This window comes from Anarhichas minor, unplaced genomic scaffold, assembly GCF_050575085.1.
Source record: "Anarhichas minor isolate MPS153535 unplaced genomic scaffold, ASM5057508v1 ptg000017l, whole genome shotgun sequence".
In the NCBI taxonomy this organism is placed as follows: domain Eukaryota; kingdom Metazoa; phylum Chordata; class Actinopteri; order Perciformes; family Anarhichadidae; genus Anarhichas; species Anarhichas minor.
In genome coordinates, this window is record NW_027466463.1 from 11507619 (window position 1) to 11527862 (window position 20244).

Below are 20244 nucleotides of genomic sequence, written 5' to 3' on the forward strand. Positions count from 1 at the left end.
TTAGGTTTCTGATGGGTGCGTCTTGTGGAGGAGGCAACATGAAGGTGGACGACGTTGTCTATGAGTCTCTGGGTCTGCGGCCTCGACACGCCTATTCCATCCTGGACGTACGAGATGTTCAGGGTTACAGGTATGAAGCCATGTGAACTAGAGGGATAGTCTCTCTCTCTCTCTCTCTCTCTCTCTGTCTCTCTCTCTCTCCTTCTAGTTCTTTCCATCCTTGATGTTTCTCTTTGTACATCTATCAATCTGCTACATCTCCCTCCGTACATCGATTTCATCTAATGTAACAGAAAATATAGTCGACTTTTAAATGAAACAGACAAATTCACCACCTGTACTTTGTCTGCATCCACATCTACAGTTTATTCACTAAAACAAATCCATGGGGTCACCTTAGCTGCATGGGAGGACATCCTATTCATTTCCTCCAAAGGCGATGTGAGGTAACTCTCCCACAGCTTGCAAAGGCATGAAACTCTCTAACAACTACGCTGGAAAACATCCGGTTCCTTGATTTACAAAGTACAAAATATAACACCGTGAGGTGAGAAATGAACCAACACTCCCACAGTGCAGTTTGCAATTAATTCAATTTATTTTAGATTTTGGGTGAATCCAGCAACAAAGGGATTCCTATTTTGTTCACAGCAGAGACAAACAAGAGATTTGAATTCCCTCTCGCTTCTCCCTAACGCCGGCTGAGGCTCATGGGTATTGTAGTATTTAAATACTTTATGGGAAGAAAAAAAAAACCTGATTTCTCAGAAACATCATTTAAATAATTAAAACTGGAGGCCATAACATAAACTTATTAATTCACAACATGATCCGCAGAGTGCTATGTGTCTGTGGTAACTAATCTTGAGGATGTCATAAAGAGAAATGTTTGAAATGGGAATAAGAATGCTCATCTAAGAAACATTTCCTCTAATTCCTCCTTTTTCCTTCTTTATCTCTCCTTTATGACTGTTGTAGATTTCATAGTGGAAACCAATGAATCATAAAATCTGGTCTTGCGGGTCTGTTTCATAGAGATTGTGTTCACTCATTAAATAAGAGTATATTCATAAATAAGCATCCTAGGTTTAGAATGGATTGAACAGAGGTGCTTGAATGACTCATAGGTAAATGGGGCGGAGGCTTGATGCCAACAGGTGCACACCAGCTCAGTGTGATCAGCATCGTGAGTCAACACAACGGAGGGATCCTCTGTCCTACCAGCGAGAGGAGCTCGAGAGGAGCCGTAAATCCCAGATGTAATTTGCTCAAGAGTCCCACACAAGCACTTTAATTTACTGCCATAGAGCAATCCCGAGTGGAAGATTGGGCCACAAGCCCTCGATCGAAAATGAGTTGGAGTCCTCCTGCTCGGAGCCGGAGGGGATGAAAAGCAGCTTGGAAACAGCCGCTCACCTGCATGGAAAGAGGGGACTCTCCAATACGGTTGTCCATTATCCCTCCTACGTTTCTCACTGTAGGGAGGATGCAGTAAAATGAAATGGGTTGTTAAAAAGTAGGCAACGGTCCATAAGAGGAGCCGAGATGGGGGATACTGCATTGACTGAAAGCTGATCCTGCAGTTTGCTCTTCCTCTCCTCCTCCTCCTCCTCCTCCCTAACTGTCACTCTTTGGCTTCAGGTTGTTGCGGCTGCGTAACCCGTGGGGTCGCTTCTCGTGGAACGGCAGCTGGTCGGACGAGTGGACAGAATGGCCGCAGCACCTGCGCCACGAGCTGATGGCTCACGGCAGCAGCGAGGGTGTCTTCTGGATGGAGTACAGCGACTTCATAAAGTAAGGACCACGTTTACAGAGAGATTCTGTTTACTGTTTTGGTGGTGTTTGTGTACATCTCATCTCTCTGAGAACCAGTGTTGGTCGGTGGTTTACCAGGACAGATGCAACCATAATGAAAGGATCTTTAATCCACATGGGGATCGTCTCATAAAGTAGTTCAAAGTAGCCTCTAGAGTCGACGCTGAACCGCTAAAGTGGCTTCGCAGTCAACCGCCGTGCCCACATGCTGCTCGTAATTTGAGCCGCTGTGGCTGCTAACGCTACACTTCCTGTGTTTATTCCAAACACACCACTGTTACAAATGTAAAATTTATGAACACCTGTGAGGATTTATCCCAGGGAAAGATCTACCTGGCACCAGCTGTTCAGCAAATGCCAAAGCTTTTGTTAACTGAATACAGGTGAATAATAACTCTTGAAAATGCCCTTTAATGGTGCCGTGATGGACGCCCCGTAATGTGCTAAAAGTGATTAAGAGATTGACACCGAACGGAATGACGGCGTTGTTTTGTCTTTAAGTACATTGTATTTGTTTGGTGCATCATACACTGGTTCCCACACACACACACACACACAGTGGTGTTATTATGGAGTTGTGTGTGTTTTTTACATCCTTTGCCAAGGATTTGGCAGGCAGAGACTTATGCTTGTAATGGGTGTGAGCGTTACTATTCTGTCATATTAGATTCATCCTGTCACTCAATCACACAGAGCATCGAGTATCGACTGCTCAGTAAACACTGTTGCCTGTAACAGCTTGATTGAAAAGTACATAACAGGGAGTTGTTGCCTCGGACTGCACTCAAACATAACTGACTGACCCATAATGGTAAAAAAGAATAAACAAGTTAGAAGAGAATCCGAACACCAGCAAAAAGTTCTCTCGTGTCACGGACCGCACTTCCCTTAGAAAAGTTTTTCTCTCCCCGTCAGCGAACATCTGATCAATGGGCGTTAGTAGGCTCGCCTAAAGATATACGATGTGTGTGTCGGGCTCTTATTCATGTCCCAACGTGGCTGCCCCCCCCGAACAACTCAAACCTGAAAAATGCGTGCGGCCGAGACCAGAATCCCATCCGTCTTCTGACTGTTTACTGTTTTCTCTGACAAATAATCTCCATTGTGCGATATGACAAAACGACAGCGTGCGCTAGTCGGTATGGGGAAAGAAGAAAGTGGTCGGGTAAATAGCAAGGCCCTTATTTTGACGCAGGTGATGGTGCTGATGTTGATTATTAAAAACACTTCAGAATGAAAACGAGACATATTTATATCTAGTGATATTCAGCATGTCCCCGTCTCTCCTTCCCGATTGTCAAGAAGGCAAAAGTAAGCCGTGAGACAGTTGTCAGTGCGAGGTTAGGAAGTGATGAAACCATGAAAAAACAGACTGAAAGCGAGGAAGAGTCTCTCGGGGCCTCTGTCTTTTAAAGAAGAAGGTCTGATGTGTTACCGAGGTAAATGGTGTTTGCACCGCAGCACCCTCAGAGGCTGCGCTAACGTCAAAGAGTTCCTTGTGATGCGCACAAATAGACTCGGCAGAGCAGCCGGTCAAACTGTCGGCGTCTCACGAGAGCGGCTCCTTACGCAACACTTCTCTGTTGATGCTGTATATACTGTTGTAGTAAAGAAGGCTCTATCCTCCCACAGGTACTTTGACTCGGTGGACATCTGTAAGATCCACTCAGACTGGCAGGAGGTGAGGCTGCAGGGCTGCTTCCCCAGCAAGGCCAGCGGGCCGGTCACCGTCACAGCCCTCACTGTGCTGGAGAGGACGGCGCTGGAGTTCGCTCTCTTCCAGGAGGGAAGCAGGTAAAATAGGACAGCCATCAGTCCTTTGCCTCCCCACCTTTTTTTTTTTTTTTGCGCTAACCCATTCGTCCGTCTCCCCCGTGCAGGCGTTCAGACACAGCCGACAGCCACCTGCTGGACCTGTGCATCATGGTGTTTCGTGCCTCCTTCGGCAGCGGCAACAAGCTGACTCTGGGCCGCCTGCTGGCCCACAGCAAGCGGGCGGTGAAGAAGTTCGTCGGCTGCGACGTGATGCTGGAGCCGGGGGAGTACGCCGTCGTCTGCTGCGCCTTCAACCACTGGCAGATGAACGTCAGCGGGACGGGAGGTCCGCCCACGCCCGGTAGGTGTTACAGACGCAACGTGCACGAGCGTTGCTTTCGTCGCTCGGTTCATCCAGACCCATGAACCCCGTTCACGATACAGTAGTAGGCACTTACCTTGACGCCTGTCTCTGTCCTGCAGTCTCCAGTCCTACCAGCGGGGCAGCACGGCGGCCCAGCCAAGACTTCCCCGGCTACATCCTCGCTATCTACAGCTCCAGACAGGTGATGGTGGAGCAGGTGGAGGCGATGGCCACCACGCTGGCCGACGCCATCATCCTCCTCACGGAAAACAAGGGCGAAAGACACGAGGTGAGACACGTGTGCACACGAGAACAAGAGAATAAGCTCACTTGTCTCTGCTCCCCCCCGTCTCTCTGTCTCACACCTACACACACACACACACACACACACACACTGTTTGAGTATAATGCTTGTGAAGCCGGAGAACGCTTGCAACTCCGTAAGCCACTTCGAGATAACTCTTTGAGATTTCCGTAGCAGAGAACGGAATCCTATTCTGCCTCGACACATGCAATTAAATGTGCATTATCTCTCACACACACACACACACACAGACACACACAGACGCTCACACCCAACCAAGCAAATTGTTCTGGCTCTCCTGAACAGCGCTTTCCCGAAAGTCCCGTTGGCTGGTATTTTAGAGGATGACAGAGCTTTTTAAACACTTGAGATCATCTTTGTTAAATCATTCAGCACTCGAGCTCTCCAGGAATTCACCGCTCACAGTAGGTGGGCCAAGCACCTCGCGAGTGAGTGCATGACAGCCGCTACTCGAACAGTAGTGCTTGAACAATATGGTTAAAAAAAAAAAAAAAGATAATATTTTTGTATTAATAAGTAATTTGAGCTGTCCTGTGTTATGAAACAAGATCTTTGTGTTGCGAGCACATGCATGTGTTGCTGACAGATATTGGGTGCAGTGGGATTACTGGATGCTGTTCCTGGTCCGTAGGACAGCAGCTAAAGCAGTTTAGCTTTTTTAAGAGTCATGCGAGCATACATCTAGCAGTCTCTCTGCTGCCTCAATAGACCAGAATGCACTGCAGCCGCAAAATATAAAAACGTCTTTCTTGCTCACATTTCTGCGTGTTTTTTCGGTGTGTGTGTGCTCTCAGGGCCGCGAGGGCATGACGTGCTACTACCTGACCCACGGCTGGGCGGGGCTCATCGTGGTGGTGGAGAACCGCCACCCCAAATACTACCTCCACGTCTCCTGCGACTGCACCGACAGCTTCAATGTGGTGTCCACGCGCGGCAGCCTCAAGACCATAGACAGCGTACCGCCTCTGCACAGGTACACACACACACACACACACACAGGTACACACACACACACACACGTCTTATTCTCTCTTCCTCACAGACATACAACTCTTCCAGTCTTTTTTTTTTTTTTTTATGAAGCTATATTTCACTTAGGAAGAAAAAAAAATAACCTGAATAGATTTCAAGTGAAGAGATTAAATGCTTTGGGAACATTTGGTGCAGGTGCAGCAAACATCTGGCCCTTAAGACGATCGTATCTGTGCACACATCCACACTTTTTTAAACGCCAGTGATCCCAGAGGATTAGCGCTCTGGATTTCTTTATCTACCTTACGGCTGGTCTCAGCACAGTTAGAGCTGCCTTTGTTTTCTATTGGTCCCCATTGTTCTCTTCACATTAAAGCCAATGATTTAAAGACCTGAAAAATGTCGTGCGCTCGTAGTCGCCGATGAAATTTAGCAGAGTGGAGTTGTTCACACGTCATTAGGTTTATCTGAATCTAGGTTCTTTGGACATCTACTGTGTGGATGTTTCAGGCGTACAGACTCATTTCGGCGTGGATTCATTTAAATTTACGACCTTATCACCTTGAAGTTATGTCCCACACATAATGGGAAACTGTAGCAAGTCACCATGCATGAGCGCCGTGTCTTTTGATGTCATTTCCTCTCATCTATCGATTATGTCAGTTCACCCTGCTGCAATATCGCAGGCTTGTTCTCCCGATGTTCTTACTCACTGGCTATTATACAATCAGTTCGCAGGTAGAAACATTTAGCAGCTTGGTAATCATATTCAGGATTCTCAGTGGGGGGGGTACCCAGATATCGTTATGACTGTGGAAGTGTGACTAACTGTCGCCATGTTACCTCATCTTGTTCTCTAAATAGACCGAAACAGAAAAACACTAGAGTGCTGACTGAGCACCTTGTCTTCCTCCAATCATAGCTTTGCTGAGTGGCTAATACACAGTTCCTAGATCAGTGGCATACTTAAGGACCAAACTACTTATATTTATTTTGATTGATTGGAATACGGAGTGGGGGGAAAGTATTGGTGGGCTCTAGTCCCTCAGCACCTGTTATCTGTTCCTGATTCACCCTTTAGTTAACTCTAATAACTGTTTATTCAGCAGCTCTTTATAAAAAAGGCTGTATTTTTTCCCATAAATATATTATTTGAATATATTAAAGAGGGGGCGGGGGGGTCTGAAGAAACTATACATTTCGCTAGGGAGGGTCTTGTTTTTTTATGAAATGAAATATAGGATTTAGCCCTCCTCCTCAGACAAGTCATTTCCATACAGTCCCTTACTTCACCACACAATACACAATGCACAGCATGAAAAGACCACATTTGTATTCAGAATGGTCACCTGTGTGCTACAGAGGCCTTGAACTGTAACTGCTCCATGTTTTTATTCCCATACGCTCTCTGTCTCCCCCCGCAGGCAGGTGCTGGTGGTGCTGTCACAGCTGGAAGGCAACGCCGGCTTCTCCATCACCCACCGCCTGGCTCACCGCAAGGCGGCCCAGGCCTCCCTGGGAGACTGGACCCCCACCAAGGCCACCCACTGCCCCCAGCTCACTCCGGACATTGACGGCCTGCACCGGCCCCGGCCGCTATGACCACCGCCCACCGTCTCGCACACACACGCTGACTATTATCCAATGAACTGTCAGACCACTGGAAAAACCAGGCAAGGGAGGGCGAGTGGCGTGTGCGGCCCTGAAAGGCGGAGAACACGCACACCTGAATGTAAAGCATAACCGGGCCGCGTTCATCAGCTGTCCTCCTAATGCTCCATAAATGCTTTCATCCGGTCGCTCTCTCCCTTGCCAAACGGATGTGCCATGTCAGGATGAAATGAGGGAACAGGCCACACGGGGTGACCTGCACTTACTCGCAAAACAATTTTTCCCCCGGGCCACCTAACAGGATCTAGCTCAGACTACTTAAAATTCTGGGTGTTTTTTTTTTTTGTTTTTGTTTTTCTGGTACGAGCGCTGTACGAGGAAGGGATGTCATCCCTGAGTTACGAATGCTTGGAGACGACCCTGCTTCCCTCACAGAAGTCGGGGGCGGAGTGCCGTAACTACTGAGCCATTTTGCCGGCCCACAAACTTTGAGCCAATCACCCGCAGCGTTCAGACACTTGTCCCTGTGTCGCCCGCAAGGACGGCGAACACGGCAGCAGACTTCAGGGGGAGTTAATCTCGCCTAGCCCTCAGTACGGTACTTAATGAGCCAAAACCCCCATACTCTAGTTTTACTCACAGTCCTACATGTTTTTCTATTCAATACACGTCAGTCTTACTTGTTTTGTACACGGCCCTTGTTAGCGTCTTGCTCATATTTGTGTGTTGTTTTTTTTTGAGGCCGTAGAGAAGCCATCATTCACACAGTACTGTCTGTCCCCACTCTCCATCATCTCCGCAGTGCTGTCCAGCTCTCTCTCTCACTCTCTCTCTCTCTCTCTCTCTCTCTCTCGCTCAGGACCAAACCCGTGATTTGTAGAGTGAGCTGGGAGTCTGACGTGGCAGGTGTACGGTGCCCAGATAGCTGGAACATCATCTTTCTGGAAACACTTAGCAGCCAGGCCACTCCGGAGAGAAATACCGACACATAATAGAATTCCCTTCCTAGTGTTTCAATAGACTAACATACAATTTGACCTTGTTTCCCTTCAGAGAAACAACCACTGTAGCTCCTTTTTTTTTTTTTTTTTTTTCTGTCTCTCGCATAATTCATTTTCACTCGGCCTCAGTTTGGGGTCGAAGCGCTGGAGGCGAGTCATTACATGACCGGCTTTATAGTTCACCCCTCGGGCACCCTGGCTTTTCTCATCCAGATCGGCAGTCAGTTTATATCTTCACACATCAATTCACGCTTTGGGAGCAACTCTCCTCTCCAGACGCTAGACAGACTGAATTAATGCGGATTTCTCGCACTCTCTCTCTCGGATTGCGACAACCTGGAAAGTTGTGTCTGATCTTCCTTGGTACCGAAGGTCAGTGAGTATTTGTTTATTTTATCACACTCTGCCAGTGTTTTGAGTTACACTTTAGTGTACTTAGGGAGCACCAGAGGAGCCAGTGGCTGTTTGAGCAGTCAGTCTGCCGTCGGGGAGCTCTTACGCTGAGCTGCTGAGTTTACTTTTGGGAGGTCAGGGACCGTCTTTTGTTTGCTCGGGCGCGGCGCGAGCATCTGGGCCGTCCTCCCACAAGGCTACACCGGCCGCACGTCGGCGACAGCACAAGGCGCTCGTGTAATAACAAATTAGCATTTTGTCAGTCCGCCTGCACGCGTAGCAGGAGCGTAAAGGGACCCCTGAGACATGTTGTGACACAGAAAATAGTTTCGTCTGCGTCGTTTCACAGGATGGGTTGCCTACAGCCCGCCCCGCTTCTTTCCGTTCCAGTTCCTCCAGCGTCAAAGCCATTACTCCTACGTCACGTAGGACCTTTCAGTCCTCACCATGGCAACATAGATGTTTTATCAGAGAGAAGCGGGAAGACTGACGCGCTACTATAGTAACGGGATGGAGTGGGAGACTTGTTGATGTATTGTGTCGTGAAATAAGGGGAGGAAAAAACTTGAAAGCTGATAAGCAAAATCGCCGGAGCATTCACACACTGATTGATTGTCGGGTAGAGAAAATTGCTCTTTTTTTATGTCAAGTTCATTTTGAGTTTAAACATTTAAAAGTCCCCACATGAGATGATTCAGTTGATGACTTAAGCTCAGCAGCCTTGAGTTGAGAAAGTGCTGACATCTCACGAGCGTGCCGTCGGTAGCGTTGGTGGTAAATGGCAGCACCGTGGTCCCCCGCACGCTTGCCGTCTTTTACTTATTCTGCACAACCACGACTGATCATCTTGCACTTCAGCACCAGGACAGCTCGTGAGAATAAGAACACACTGCCACACCGCTGTGAACCCTGAAGCTGAGGTCGCTGTAAATATGTTTTCCAAAGAAACATGATGTGTAGTGACGCCCCGTGTGTGATCACAGGCTGTGACCTTTTTAATTTATTTGTACAAGTGATTTTGCAGGCCTGTCGTCAAATGACTATTGCTGAATACTGGACTGTATGTATGACAGATAAAGGAATGTGATACTGTTACGGCTTTAGTCTGAGCCCAGAGGGATTAGAAATGAACCTGCACTGAATCACCTGCAATGACGAGGCACCTCAAAATCCAGCGTCGCCGCTGGATCACTTTACATTTACATGAGATTGTTTTGTTGTTTTTGCTTTTATTTTATTTTTTTACTATGTGTCATTTTTTGGCTCTTGCTGGTGTCCTTGGAACCTCCTCCTCTTCTGTGAAGTTGTGGCGGTGACTCCTCTGTGCGTCGGGGGCGCCCCCTGCTGCTGGAGAGGCTGCAGCCATGAGAAAAAGCGGGTCGCCTTCTTCCTCTCCTCTCCCCTTCTTCCTCTCCTCTCCCCTTCTTCCTCTCCTCTCCCCTTCTTCCTCTCCTCTCCCCTTCTTCCTCTCCTCTCCCCTTCTTCCTCTCCTCTCCCCTTCTTCCTCTCCTCTCCCCTTCGTCTGGTTCCCTCCTTGTAAAGTGTACAGACTGCAAAACTAAAGCCACAGATCAGATAGAAATGAACTGACCCTTTTAAAGTTGTAAAAAAAAAAAAGAAAGTACGATAGAAACGAAACAATGAAAACCTAATGCTGAAAAAAATCAAACTCAGATGAATGTGATATATATTTTATTGATTTTTTTCTGGGATGGGAATATGAGTATATGTGTACAAACATATGTATGTTTAATTTTCAATCTCAGGTTCCGGTGGACCAAATAAATCTTTTTTAAATTAAGGCAACTTGTCATTATTGCGAACATGAGCACTCGGTCAGTCCCCCAGCCCACCCCCTGGCTACTTCCCCAAACTTTGCCTCCGTGGTGGTAAGTTTATCCCCGACCCCAGCAGGGACCCAGTGAAGGCTCCAAGACGTGGTGACGTCCAGCATAAGCTGCCGTCGATCACTTTCTTCCACCGAGAACACTCTGAATCGTCTAGAAGGCTCTCTGCTCGTCTGGAACCAAAGGTATGGCTGCTAAATGATCTGTCCGTGTCTTTAGTCTGGAGTGCACCGAGGCAGGGTGAAAATGTGATAACGCTGTAGCCAGATAGTGAGCAGAGAGACTTTGCATGCTAAAAAAACTCAACACTGTCACGGTCAGAAATGTGAGGAGGGATGAACAGAAGAAAAAAGAGAAAAAGCATTTATTGTGTAAATGAAGAATAGAGTTTCATTGCTGCAAGCCACGTGGAACACAATGTACAGACCAAATATAAATGTCATTCCATGGAGCATATTGAAGACACATACAGTACATGAAGTCTTGGATGTTCATAAAATCTAAAGAAAGATTCTCGGAGCTAACAGGAGTGCCACCACCAGGTGATCGCATGTCTCTCCCCTCCCCCACATTTCACCACATCTCAGGCCCAGGAAATCTAACCTGACATGCAAGTATAGAAGCTTATGGGGGCGGCTGTGGCTGAGTGCTGGAGCAGGCTCGTTCTTCAGAGGTTCGATCCCCAGCCCTGCTATTCCATGTCGACGTGTCCTCGGGCAAGACACTTCACCCCAAATGACTCGGCGTATGAGTGGAATGATCAGTTAGGGTCCTGATGGGCAGGTGGCACCTTGCAGGGTAGCCCCTCGGCCTGTCTGAGAATCTGGGTGATCCTCGTGTCATGAGAGCCTCTGTCGTCAGGGCCAGCAAGCCAGAGTGTATGAGTGAGAGACTGCATTTTAAAGTCCATTGTATCTATGTTGAGACAAGATCAGCTTAGAGAACAGGAATCTGTACTGTCTGTTTATGTATAGCCCACTGTTGCTTGGTGAAAAGTCTGTATCCTTGGAAAAAGTCAAACTTGACAATCTGCAGCAGCTTACTTTGTTATTTATTGTGTTTTTCTTTTTGTTGTTGTGTGTATGCTATCATCGGTTCTGAAATAGCTTTTGTGGGTCCTGGCAGCAGTGATGTATTATCAGGAGGAGCATTTCAAACCCTGTCTGGAGTCTTCTAATAGCAGAGCAACTCTTTGTGTGTCAGTGCAGTGTGTTACTTGGTTGTCAGGGCGCATAGAACAAATAGCTCGGTGAGCTCGGGACTGTATGTTCTTCCGCCAGAGCCAACATTTCCAGCTCTGCTTCTTCTCATTTGTCAGCGCGAGCTCTTGGGTTCGGGGGGGGGGGGGGGGTCCCTGTCCCTGTCCCTGTCCCTGTCCTTCACATCCCACTGACTCCTCTTTGTGTCCGTCAGTAAGCCCACAGCCCACAAACCGATGGATTTGATGTTTTAGAATGTCAAAAGGGTGCTGTGTTGTTTCAGGTAGCTGTGAGAAACACGATCCAGGTCCACGACGACGTGTCTCAATGAGATTACCTGTATAAATGAAGGTGAAATACAAAAAAAATATATAATAAAATAAAAATGTAATACTTCATTCTTCTTCTGGTGGAAATTGAAGGCCAGAAGATGACGTCCCAGATCCCAGCGCCCCCACAGCCTGACACTCCGAGGACTGACAGCGTCTTCTCCATCCTGTCTGGGTTCTACTCTCTGGACTCCGGTGTTCCTGGGCTCTCTAAGGTGATTCTCAACAAGCTCAACATGAAGGACTACGGAGAATACAGGTAAACACTGCCGATGCTAACTTACATCCACCAGTGTTGTAAGCCCAGCTGTGTTGTTAATGCTCTGTTTCATTTTTCGCCAGTCTTTGATTAGTTGCTATGGCATTTACTGTACGTGATAAGTTACCCTTCCTCGATATGTTACTTCTAAACCTCCATTGAACATGAGTCGGGCTTGACAAGTGAAGTGTCTGATCTCTAATAAGGGCTGCTGTTGGGGGAAAGGTCAAAGGCATCTCGTTCCGCAACTACAAGGAGATGTTCAAGAAGATGGAGGAGACCTTCGAGTTTTGCACCAGCTGCAAAAAACTCCCAGCGCATCTCACCGAGGGTCAGACCCTGAAACGCTGCGTTAAGTAAGTGCTATGTACGTCAACATCAACACAGAATAAAGGGTTAACAACAGCGTTGACAATCAGAATATTTCAGGCCACTGAAAAGCTACACTGTTCTCAAATCAGCTGGATCCTCACCCGGTCAGAACGTTTGTCCAATAGCTGTCATGTGTGAATCATTACCAGTAGCCGTTGTGTCAGCGACAGAATGGTAGCCCCCCCCCCCCCCCCCCACCCGCCGAGGTGTGGAACGCTCCACAGAGATGGACATTGGCCAATGGCAAATATAGCTAAATACCCTGATTGTGTTTCATATGCAGCCTACGAAGAGCAGCAGTTCATAACGTCACAACATCACAGAGCGTATGTCAAGGAGTGTGTTGACAATAAGGAGTGGAGTACGGCACGCTTTCTTCTGGCTCTCTGCGTCTCTATCTCTCCCACTGAATCTCACACACACACACACACACACACACACACACACACACACACACACACACACACACCCACGCGCTCACTCACACTGTCTTGCATGTGTCTTCCTTGAAATTCTCAGCTGCCACTGCCTCTCTAAGAAACGTTACCAGTAGCAGCAGATAAATAGAACTCCCTCAAAACCCTCAAGACCTTTGACATCAGAGAATTACAAACATTAGTCCCAACAGTGCCTGCTTGTGACCTTCCATCAACCTTTTTTCGTTCTGATTCACATCTTTTTCCTGCTCTCAAAGCTGAGGCGTCTGCGCAGAAGTGTGTTATGCTTGAGCTTTGTGTGTTATGCTTGACCTTTCAAGATCATGTGTTTTCTCACTTTGTAAGCTTCCTTTGGAGGATTAGTACACACAACGTGTGCCAGGACAGAACACGTAGGCTGATAAATGATTTTATGTAAATGTGTGCGCCTCGAAGGCTGCAAATGATTGCGAGGTAAAGTAATATAGTGTCCCAAAGCACCAACTGGCGCTGGCTGTCAGACCTCTAATCCAACACATTACCTCGCCACTTAAACGTTGTGACAACACAGAAGCCCACATCCGCTCAAAGAGGTCGTATAAACAGTAATAAATTCAAACATCTACCAAAGGCGGCTGTTTTGACCAGCTGTCTTCAAAACAGGACAGAATTCATCTTCAGTGTCATGAGTTTGCGTGCATGGACATATGTCAGTGTATACCGTAGCACCCGGAATATATTTGTGTTAAATAGAGTTTTTTGATATCCCTATTTTTGAACCTCGGCGGTGAGAGGTAATCATCAGGACACAAGGATCTTGATGGTTTCCTTCCTAGCATCTAGAAACCATTACCATATTAATAGAACACAGAGGTGCAGGGGAACCGTATCACCTTCATGTCCTTTATAAAAAAAGAAGCAATGATTCTCCACATGGTGACTTTATTTGCAGAGTTTAAATCTGTGATTTCATCAGGGTGTGTGTGTGTTTGGGGGACTTGCCAACAAAGGGCAGTGGGGGAACCAAACATATGTTTTATTTGTGCGTAAACGTTGTGCTTTCAAAGGTTTACTTCTGTGAAAGTACAAAAATATTATAAGTCAAATTTGCCTAGTTGTCAAAAGCAAAACATACAGTACACACTGGCAGGTTCTGTCAGTGGGACGTTATTATATATTATCTACTTGATTAAATGTATTTAGAAGTTTACAATACCATACGTTACCATTTGTGTTCGAGGTGTTCAACCATATATCCTGGATTAAAATAACCACCAGATTATAAAAAACTAATTGATGACATTGTGAGTATACGTGCACTTGCTTACAGACAGCTCAGAGATTTGATACAGTTTATATTTTGGTAAAAAAAAAAAAATAACATGGAAAATGGAAAAATGAACAAAATCATGACATATCATCAATAAAATGAAAAAAATGGACAAAATCACACAAAATCATCATGCTAAATCAAATGCAATAAAACACCAGCAATGTATCAAAGGGGGTCATCCCTATTCTCCCAGGGTCCTTTGTTATTGATATAAAGTAAGATTGTAAGAGATTGGTAAGGGCTATAGAAGGCTTCGCAGTTTAAATTGCATGAATGAAGGGAGATGAATATTTAAAATGCAGTTTGGATGGTTCGGATTTGAGTGCATAGTTTCCAAGGAGTATAACTGTAGGCTATAAGCTGTGATTTCAACTTTTGACATATCTGTTTTGAGAGAAACATATATTGCTGAATACATGAAACCCCTTTAAAGGTCTTGTTAAGAGGAAATTAAGCTGGGTAACATATGAAACATAGATACACTCACCTTTAAAATGCTTAATAAAGGATTTTATTATGATCCTTAGCTGATTAGGAAATTGTTACACGACACAATCCGTCACTAATGTAGACAGATAGATTCCATCTATCTGGAGACATTTTCCCTCTCAGCTTAACCTCTAACTAAACCTTCTACCGCCATGGAAGCAGCTCTGTGAGGCTGTACTTGAGCGTAGCCGTGCTTTGAGCTAATGCTAACGTTAGCATGCTAACACGCTCACAATGACAATGCTAGATTTTTGACGTTTAGCAGGAGTAATGTTGTAACCTCGCGGTTGAATACCGCCAAAATCCTGCACAATGAACCTTTAAAGTTGTTAATATTAAAAGTGCTCCTTTTTTTTGTTTAACTTGTTCAACTTTTATGTCTTGCGTTGCGTTTCTTTCTATTTATTTTCCCTGCGTTGCTTTTTACCCTCATCTTTCTCTCACAGGTGCCTGAATGTTTACTACTGCACCAAAGACTGTCAGAGAAAGGACTGGCCTCAGCATAAAAAGGTCTGCAAGATGCTACGCCTGGTGGCCATTGACAGATTAGTGGAGTGGCTGATGTTCACTGGTGAGAAATGAAAAGGCGGTGCTGTTGAAACTGAAACGCCTTGATAGCTGTTTGAGTTCACAAAAAAAACATTCATCATCATTAATGAGATGACATATTTTAAAGATGAGCTGCAGAAATGAAAATGCCTGAGAGACGAACACTGACAGAAAGTCACAGTGCTATACTGGTGCGTTTTTTGAAATTTTAATTAAAGTTCCCCAGCCTTTGAAACTCTTTGATTGCTTTTCAAACGCCATGTAAACTTGCCATACAGAATCGTCACTAATCTGCGTCCTCAGCTTTGTGTCACATAAATGTTCTGCCACCCACACAGGAGACCTCCCCCTACCCACGGAGAAGTGGTCCAAGCCAGCTGCTGAGGTGAAGAATTGGGACGACTGGCTTCACATGCAGGGGGACCTCACGCCACGTCTAGACGCCATCTTGCCTGGTGCCGACATGGCAACCCTTTGGACGAACGCCAGCAGGCCCAGGCCGGATGACTCTGACCTGCAACAGTCTTTATGGCGGATTCAGAGCGAGTTCCTCTCCCGAGTTCTCACAGTTGGGATGGCCATGCAACACTTTGGCCTTGACCCGTATGCTAAACCGCTTACTATTCACATAGCAGGGGCGTCTCACAATGAGACCATGGCAGCCAGACCGACGGACTACGATGAGCTGAACAACATGTTCCCCGAACACCAGGGCATAGAGATAGTCATGGTGGGACCAGAGGTGGTGGACGGCCCCATCATGAGGCCTCCTCTCAGCGAGTTTGGCCCCAAGCAGAGAGTCTACATCAGCGCCCACAAGGGCCTCTACCACCAGTTCTGGGAAGATGTGGTGGAGAAAGAGGAAGCAGCCAAGCCAGACCTGGTGGTGGGATTTCATCCCGGTATGTACATGCGAACATCCTGCCAAACATGAACAAACAGCAAGTTAGAGATGTGATTGTACAGCCACTAACATCTTGAGACGGGTCTGGTTGAAAGGAGACTTTCACCTCAAAGCGCGTTTAAATGAAGCAGTAAAAAGCATAATGATCACTGCTGCTATAAATAGAAACTGCTCAGCTAAAGTGGTCAGCCGTCTTGGAGAACCAGTGACTTGTCTCCTCTTTTTTTGCTCATTTGACAATCACGTCTTTCAGAGAACAGAGCCAGCAGGAGAGGTGTAACTCACTAGCTCTGGCCTACTCATTAGCGCCAGGCTTTTATTGGGGATTTGGATGATTAATTGGAGCAGCTGGGAAAGAGTTTGGCTTCTGATTGCTGGACTCAGCATAATGTCAGTGAGCTGCCTCCCCCCCCCCCCCAGTCTGACGAACATTGCAAGCTCCAGACGTGGGCAAAATCACAGATCTCAAACAATTTCACAATTTCCAGACTGAATTTCAATTTTCCAAATGATGGATATTGTTAATACTTTTGGAATTCAATACAAAATTTCATAACAAACAGCCTAAAGACTGAGAGACATGTAACCGTCCTCTCTCACAAACAACCACCTCGTTACCTCACCTAATTTTAAACCCCACACCTCTAAAGCTCTTGCACAGAATCTGCTCGGTGACCCTTTAACCTGCAAAAGCAGCCGTAAAGCCCCGACCCAGCCTCACCCAGAACCCACGGGCTCAGCTATCACCCCAGGCTCCACTGGAGATAAATATACAGGAATTAGTCATCCTGCGAGTAAACTGCCTGAGTGCCTGGCTGCGTTATACCGCAAAGCTGGCAGAAGCACTGCGTTATGACACCGCTCAAGTGACATAGGGGAGCCGGCAGCGTGACGGAAGGAATAAAAAGGGAAGGTGTGTGTGGAAGTCACGATGAGAATGAGGGAGGAAAAGGCTGCTGGAAAGCAGTGGGAAAACAAAAAAACAGACATTGGCAGTAAGAGAATAAGAGACGGAGAGGGATGTCGACTGTCAGCTCTCACAAAGAAGATGGATGCTGGTTAAGTAATGCCATCCATACAAAGATGGACCATTGAAAACAGGCGCCTCCTGATGGCTGCTTGTTATCCGCGAAATAAACTGGATTTTCATACTTCTATCACTTTTTCCCCCCATTACCATTAACATCCGTCCACCACGACGCAAGGCCATTATTGCACTGCCATTACCAGTCAGACCGTATAGCGTCTCTTTGTCACCTTATCTCCTGAGCGGCTAAACGCTTACTCCCTGTTAAATGTTTTATAATGATGAGTACAGTAACCTCGGGGATGTTCGTATCGCGACATGCATTATTCAAGTCCAAATCCTCTCTTTCTGCAATTTGAGTTCCCCAGAAAGATGTTGCAGGCGGTGGATAACGTGATACCGTCTGCGTGTGTGTGTGTGTGTGTGTGTGTGTGCCAGTATCACGTGTCTTACAGTTCTCTGCATCTGTGGCATGCTCCGGGCCCCCCAACATACTTACAACCATACACACACACACCGGTTAATGTGCCGAACAGCTGACGCTTTTAATGAATTCATCACACGCTGAGCTTTTCCTTGATGCCGATTAAAATTTAATCCGTGATTAGGTCGTTCTCTCGGGCAAACTAATAATGTGAGACTTTATTGATCAGCGCAGGGACGTTCTGTTTGCTGCCTGGTTTGGCTCACTCAAGGATGCTAAAGCCAGATGGGTTTAGAGTATTTGCTGCCATGGTGGCTTGAACCTCACTGGTTGAAGGTCGAGCTATTCACCACGCTACCCTGCTGCTCTGAATAGGAAAAAGGAAATACTACTGATACAAACCCGAGTCAGGGAGAAAGTGAATCTGTCAGTTAATATGCTGAAGGATTAAGAAACCCAATCCAGCGTGAATATAGCAGGGCTGTCCTGAATGTCCTCAGTTTTCAGCCGGTGTGGTGCACGGTTGAGCTAGAACACGCTTTCTCCAGGCCAGCTGCAGGTTTTTGAACGAGGTCAGCTTGTTTGGAGCGAGATTGAATTTGTTCATACCGACTGATTAATTAGGCTGACCGCAAAAACAGTCAGTGACACGTCCTGAAGGAAATGTATTCCAACAAGAGGACGGCATGGCGGCTGGTGACTAATCAAGCTTCATCTGTACGATCGTCACCTCGCTGGCGAAGAAGACCGGGCTTTTTCACTCTGCAAAGACTGGTTTTGTTTTTGTGTCAAATTCCTTCAGCTAAATTATTCAGAGAGGTACGTACGTTGCAATTAGCTTCTTATGATTTATGGAATTCAATATCAACACACCTTCCTCTACCAAAGTATAACGTTTTGGTTCCTTAAAGATTTTTTTAATGTGCACTTCTGGCTGGGTTGAAGTAGGTTGTTTCACACAGGTTCATCCAACCAACTACCAAAATGGAGAACTGATGGTCTGGTCGGTGTTTTCGCAGCTCACTCAAGTTCACTTTGATCTTGTCTAAGCGAGGGCCTTATCGAGTATCTCACACATGTGTTTTTAACACAGGGTTCCACGCTAACCAGGGTCTGGCAGAAGGTTGGCTGCCCACCCTTCTGCTTCTCAGAGACTATAACATCCCTTCCTTCTTCACCATGTACAGGTTAGTGACATTACTGCAACTCTGAAACATCCGCTTGTTTCAATAGTAAATATGTAATGTTCACATTGCATGCCATGTGCCATCCAGAACTGCTCTACTGCTCTAATTCTGCCCTCCTCAATGGCACAGTTGTTGTTCACCCACATACCATGTGTGATCTCTCTCGTCCTCACCTACCCCTGACCTCATCACCACAGTGCTCAGTCTCAATCCACAGCCCGATCACACCCCTCCTTCCACACTTCACACTCCCTCCCTGTGGTGGCAAATATACTGTTTGTACAACGGCCAAGATGGAAGAAAAGATTTATTTATTTTGCTGCAAGTGTTCTCAGCACACACACCCCTGTAGACTCTAATTTGATGATATAGCGAAGTATTGATGGAGTTTAATCTCTCCTCGGCCTCTCATGGACAGTAAAACTCACGTGGTTAATTGATTCCTTAGCTCTGTCTTTGTCTCCGCAGCGAGGCGGAGCTCAAGTCCTCGCTCCAGATCCTGTTGGAGTTGGAGATGCACATCGGGGACTGTGGGAGCAATCCATTCACCTCACAGAAACCAGAGCAGGTCCAGTCTTGCCCAAACACAACGCCAGTCTTCTGCAACTCTCACTACGTCCGTTTCCAGGGATTGCTGCCTCAAGAAGACTTAGAGGAGCCTGGGCTGGACAATTAAGAGAACGTCATGTGGAAAACCCAAGCCTGTACAGAAGTTTGTGCTCTATTGGTTCCCTGAGGTAGCATGGTAGTTAGATTTAAAGGGTCATGGGTGTGTACATATGTAATGAGGCCAAAATGAGTTCATCTTTTTACGGTTCTCTGTAATTTGGTCTGCGGCTGGACGTATTCCCAAAACTCACAATAGCGGCATGAAATCAGATCATATGCATACTAATGTAACACATTATGTAAAATTACACCTAAATAAATTAGACACTGCCGCAGTGCCGGAATTTAGTTTATTTTACCTTTTGTGATGCTGCTTTGTAGCTGTTGCTGGACTCTGAGTGGTGAGTGTGTGTTCTGGATTAACACCACCGACAGTAGAATAGTCCTTGTGTGCCGAGTGGAGACTCTCCATAAGCTATTATGCCTTTTCCCTGATGCTTTAAAATAAAAATAAAATCATCTTAAAAATGACGAGCCACGTTAAGACAATCTTTATATGACAGACCCGCTTTAGAATCTGCTATCTGTGACAAGGAAAAATTAATTTCCCTGGAGTTTATTGGATTAATGTGGGAAAACAACTAATAATGCTGAATCATGACACTGATACAAATGTGTTAAACACACCATCACACCTGTGTGTGTTCATTGTTTTGCTCCATCGGCAGGACATGTTTTACAGTCTGTATTTACAGTGAGACTCTGCCCTCTAGTGGATGACAGTGGATAGGCAAAATATAGGTCGCGTTGTGGTTGTAATAGGGGGCCTCGGGGCTTTTTTTTTAAATGGCCATATATGTCCTGGTGAGTTAGATTTAGAATTAATTAACTTCAATTAAAATAATTCTGGGTTGGCATCCTGTCCCCACAGTAATGGATGTGTGTCTGGTGTTTTTCTTGCAATGAGCACGTTGTTTTCTGTGAAGTCGGGAAGGGTCTGGAGTTGTCAGAGCTTTCTAGAAGGAAAAGCACTGCTGCTATATGTGGCACGAGCTCGGATGACA

The 20244-nt window shown here is 46.2% G+C and overlaps 2 protein-coding genes across 4 annotated transcripts in view; both read left to right on the forward strand.

Annotated features, from left to right (window-relative positions):
• capn15 (calpain 15) overlaps positions 1 to 10037 on the forward strand; it is a 33157-nt gene extending 23120 nt beyond the window's left edge. Inside the window, exons 7-14 of one of the 3 annotated variants that reach the window (XR_012954607.1) lie at positions 5 to 130; positions 1642 to 1794; positions 3448 to 3609; positions 3696 to 3931; positions 4054 to 4223; positions 5054 to 5232; positions 6656 to 7440; positions 7702 to 10037. Coding sequence is in view for 1 of the 3 variants with exons in the window: in XM_076093594.1 (XP_075949709.1) it covers positions 5 to 130; positions 1642 to 1794; positions 3448 to 3609; positions 3696 to 3931; positions 4054 to 4223; positions 5054 to 5232; positions 6656 to 6833 (1204 nt within the window). In the remaining 2 variants the exon portion in view is untranslated. Of the gene's footprint in view, positions 1 to 4; positions 131 to 1641; positions 1795 to 3447; positions 3610 to 3695; positions 3932 to 4053; positions 4224 to 5053; positions 5233 to 6655 lie in introns of all 3 variants that reach the window. The other 2 variants (XR_012954608.1, XM_076093594.1) reach the window with 2 other exon arrangements.
• A 1096-nt stretch (positions 10038 to 11133) lies between these two features.
• On the forward strand, positions 11134 to 20008 carry LOC142951424 (putative protein MSS51 homolog, mitochondrial). Its single transcript, XM_076092946.1, has 6 exons — positions 11134 to 11870; positions 12077 to 12226; positions 14927 to 15051; positions 15368 to 15931; positions 18478 to 18571; positions 19040 to 20008. The coding sequence occupies exons 1-6, from the start codon at positions 11713 to 11715 to the stop codon at positions 19245 to 19247; spliced, it is 1299 nt and encodes a 432-aa protein (XP_075949061.1). The 5' UTR covers positions 11134 to 11712; the 3' UTR covers positions 19248 to 20008.
• Positions 20009 to 20244: the final 236 nt, after the last annotated feature.

Bases quoted from the DNA above. Each gene is read 5' to 3' on its own strand.
- LOC142951424 (XM_076092946.1), top strand. From the start codon at position 11,713: ATGACGTCCCAGATCCCAGCGCCCCCACAGCCTGACACTCCGAGGACT. The intron at 15,052-15,367 runs GTGAGAAATGAA...CCACCCACACAG, and splicing joins GGAGTGGCTGATGTTCACTG to GAGACCTCCCCCTACCCACG. The intron at 18,572-19,039 runs GTTAGTGACATT...TTGTCTCCGCAG, and splicing joins TCCTTCTTCACCATGTACAG to CGAGGCGGAGCTCAAGTCCT.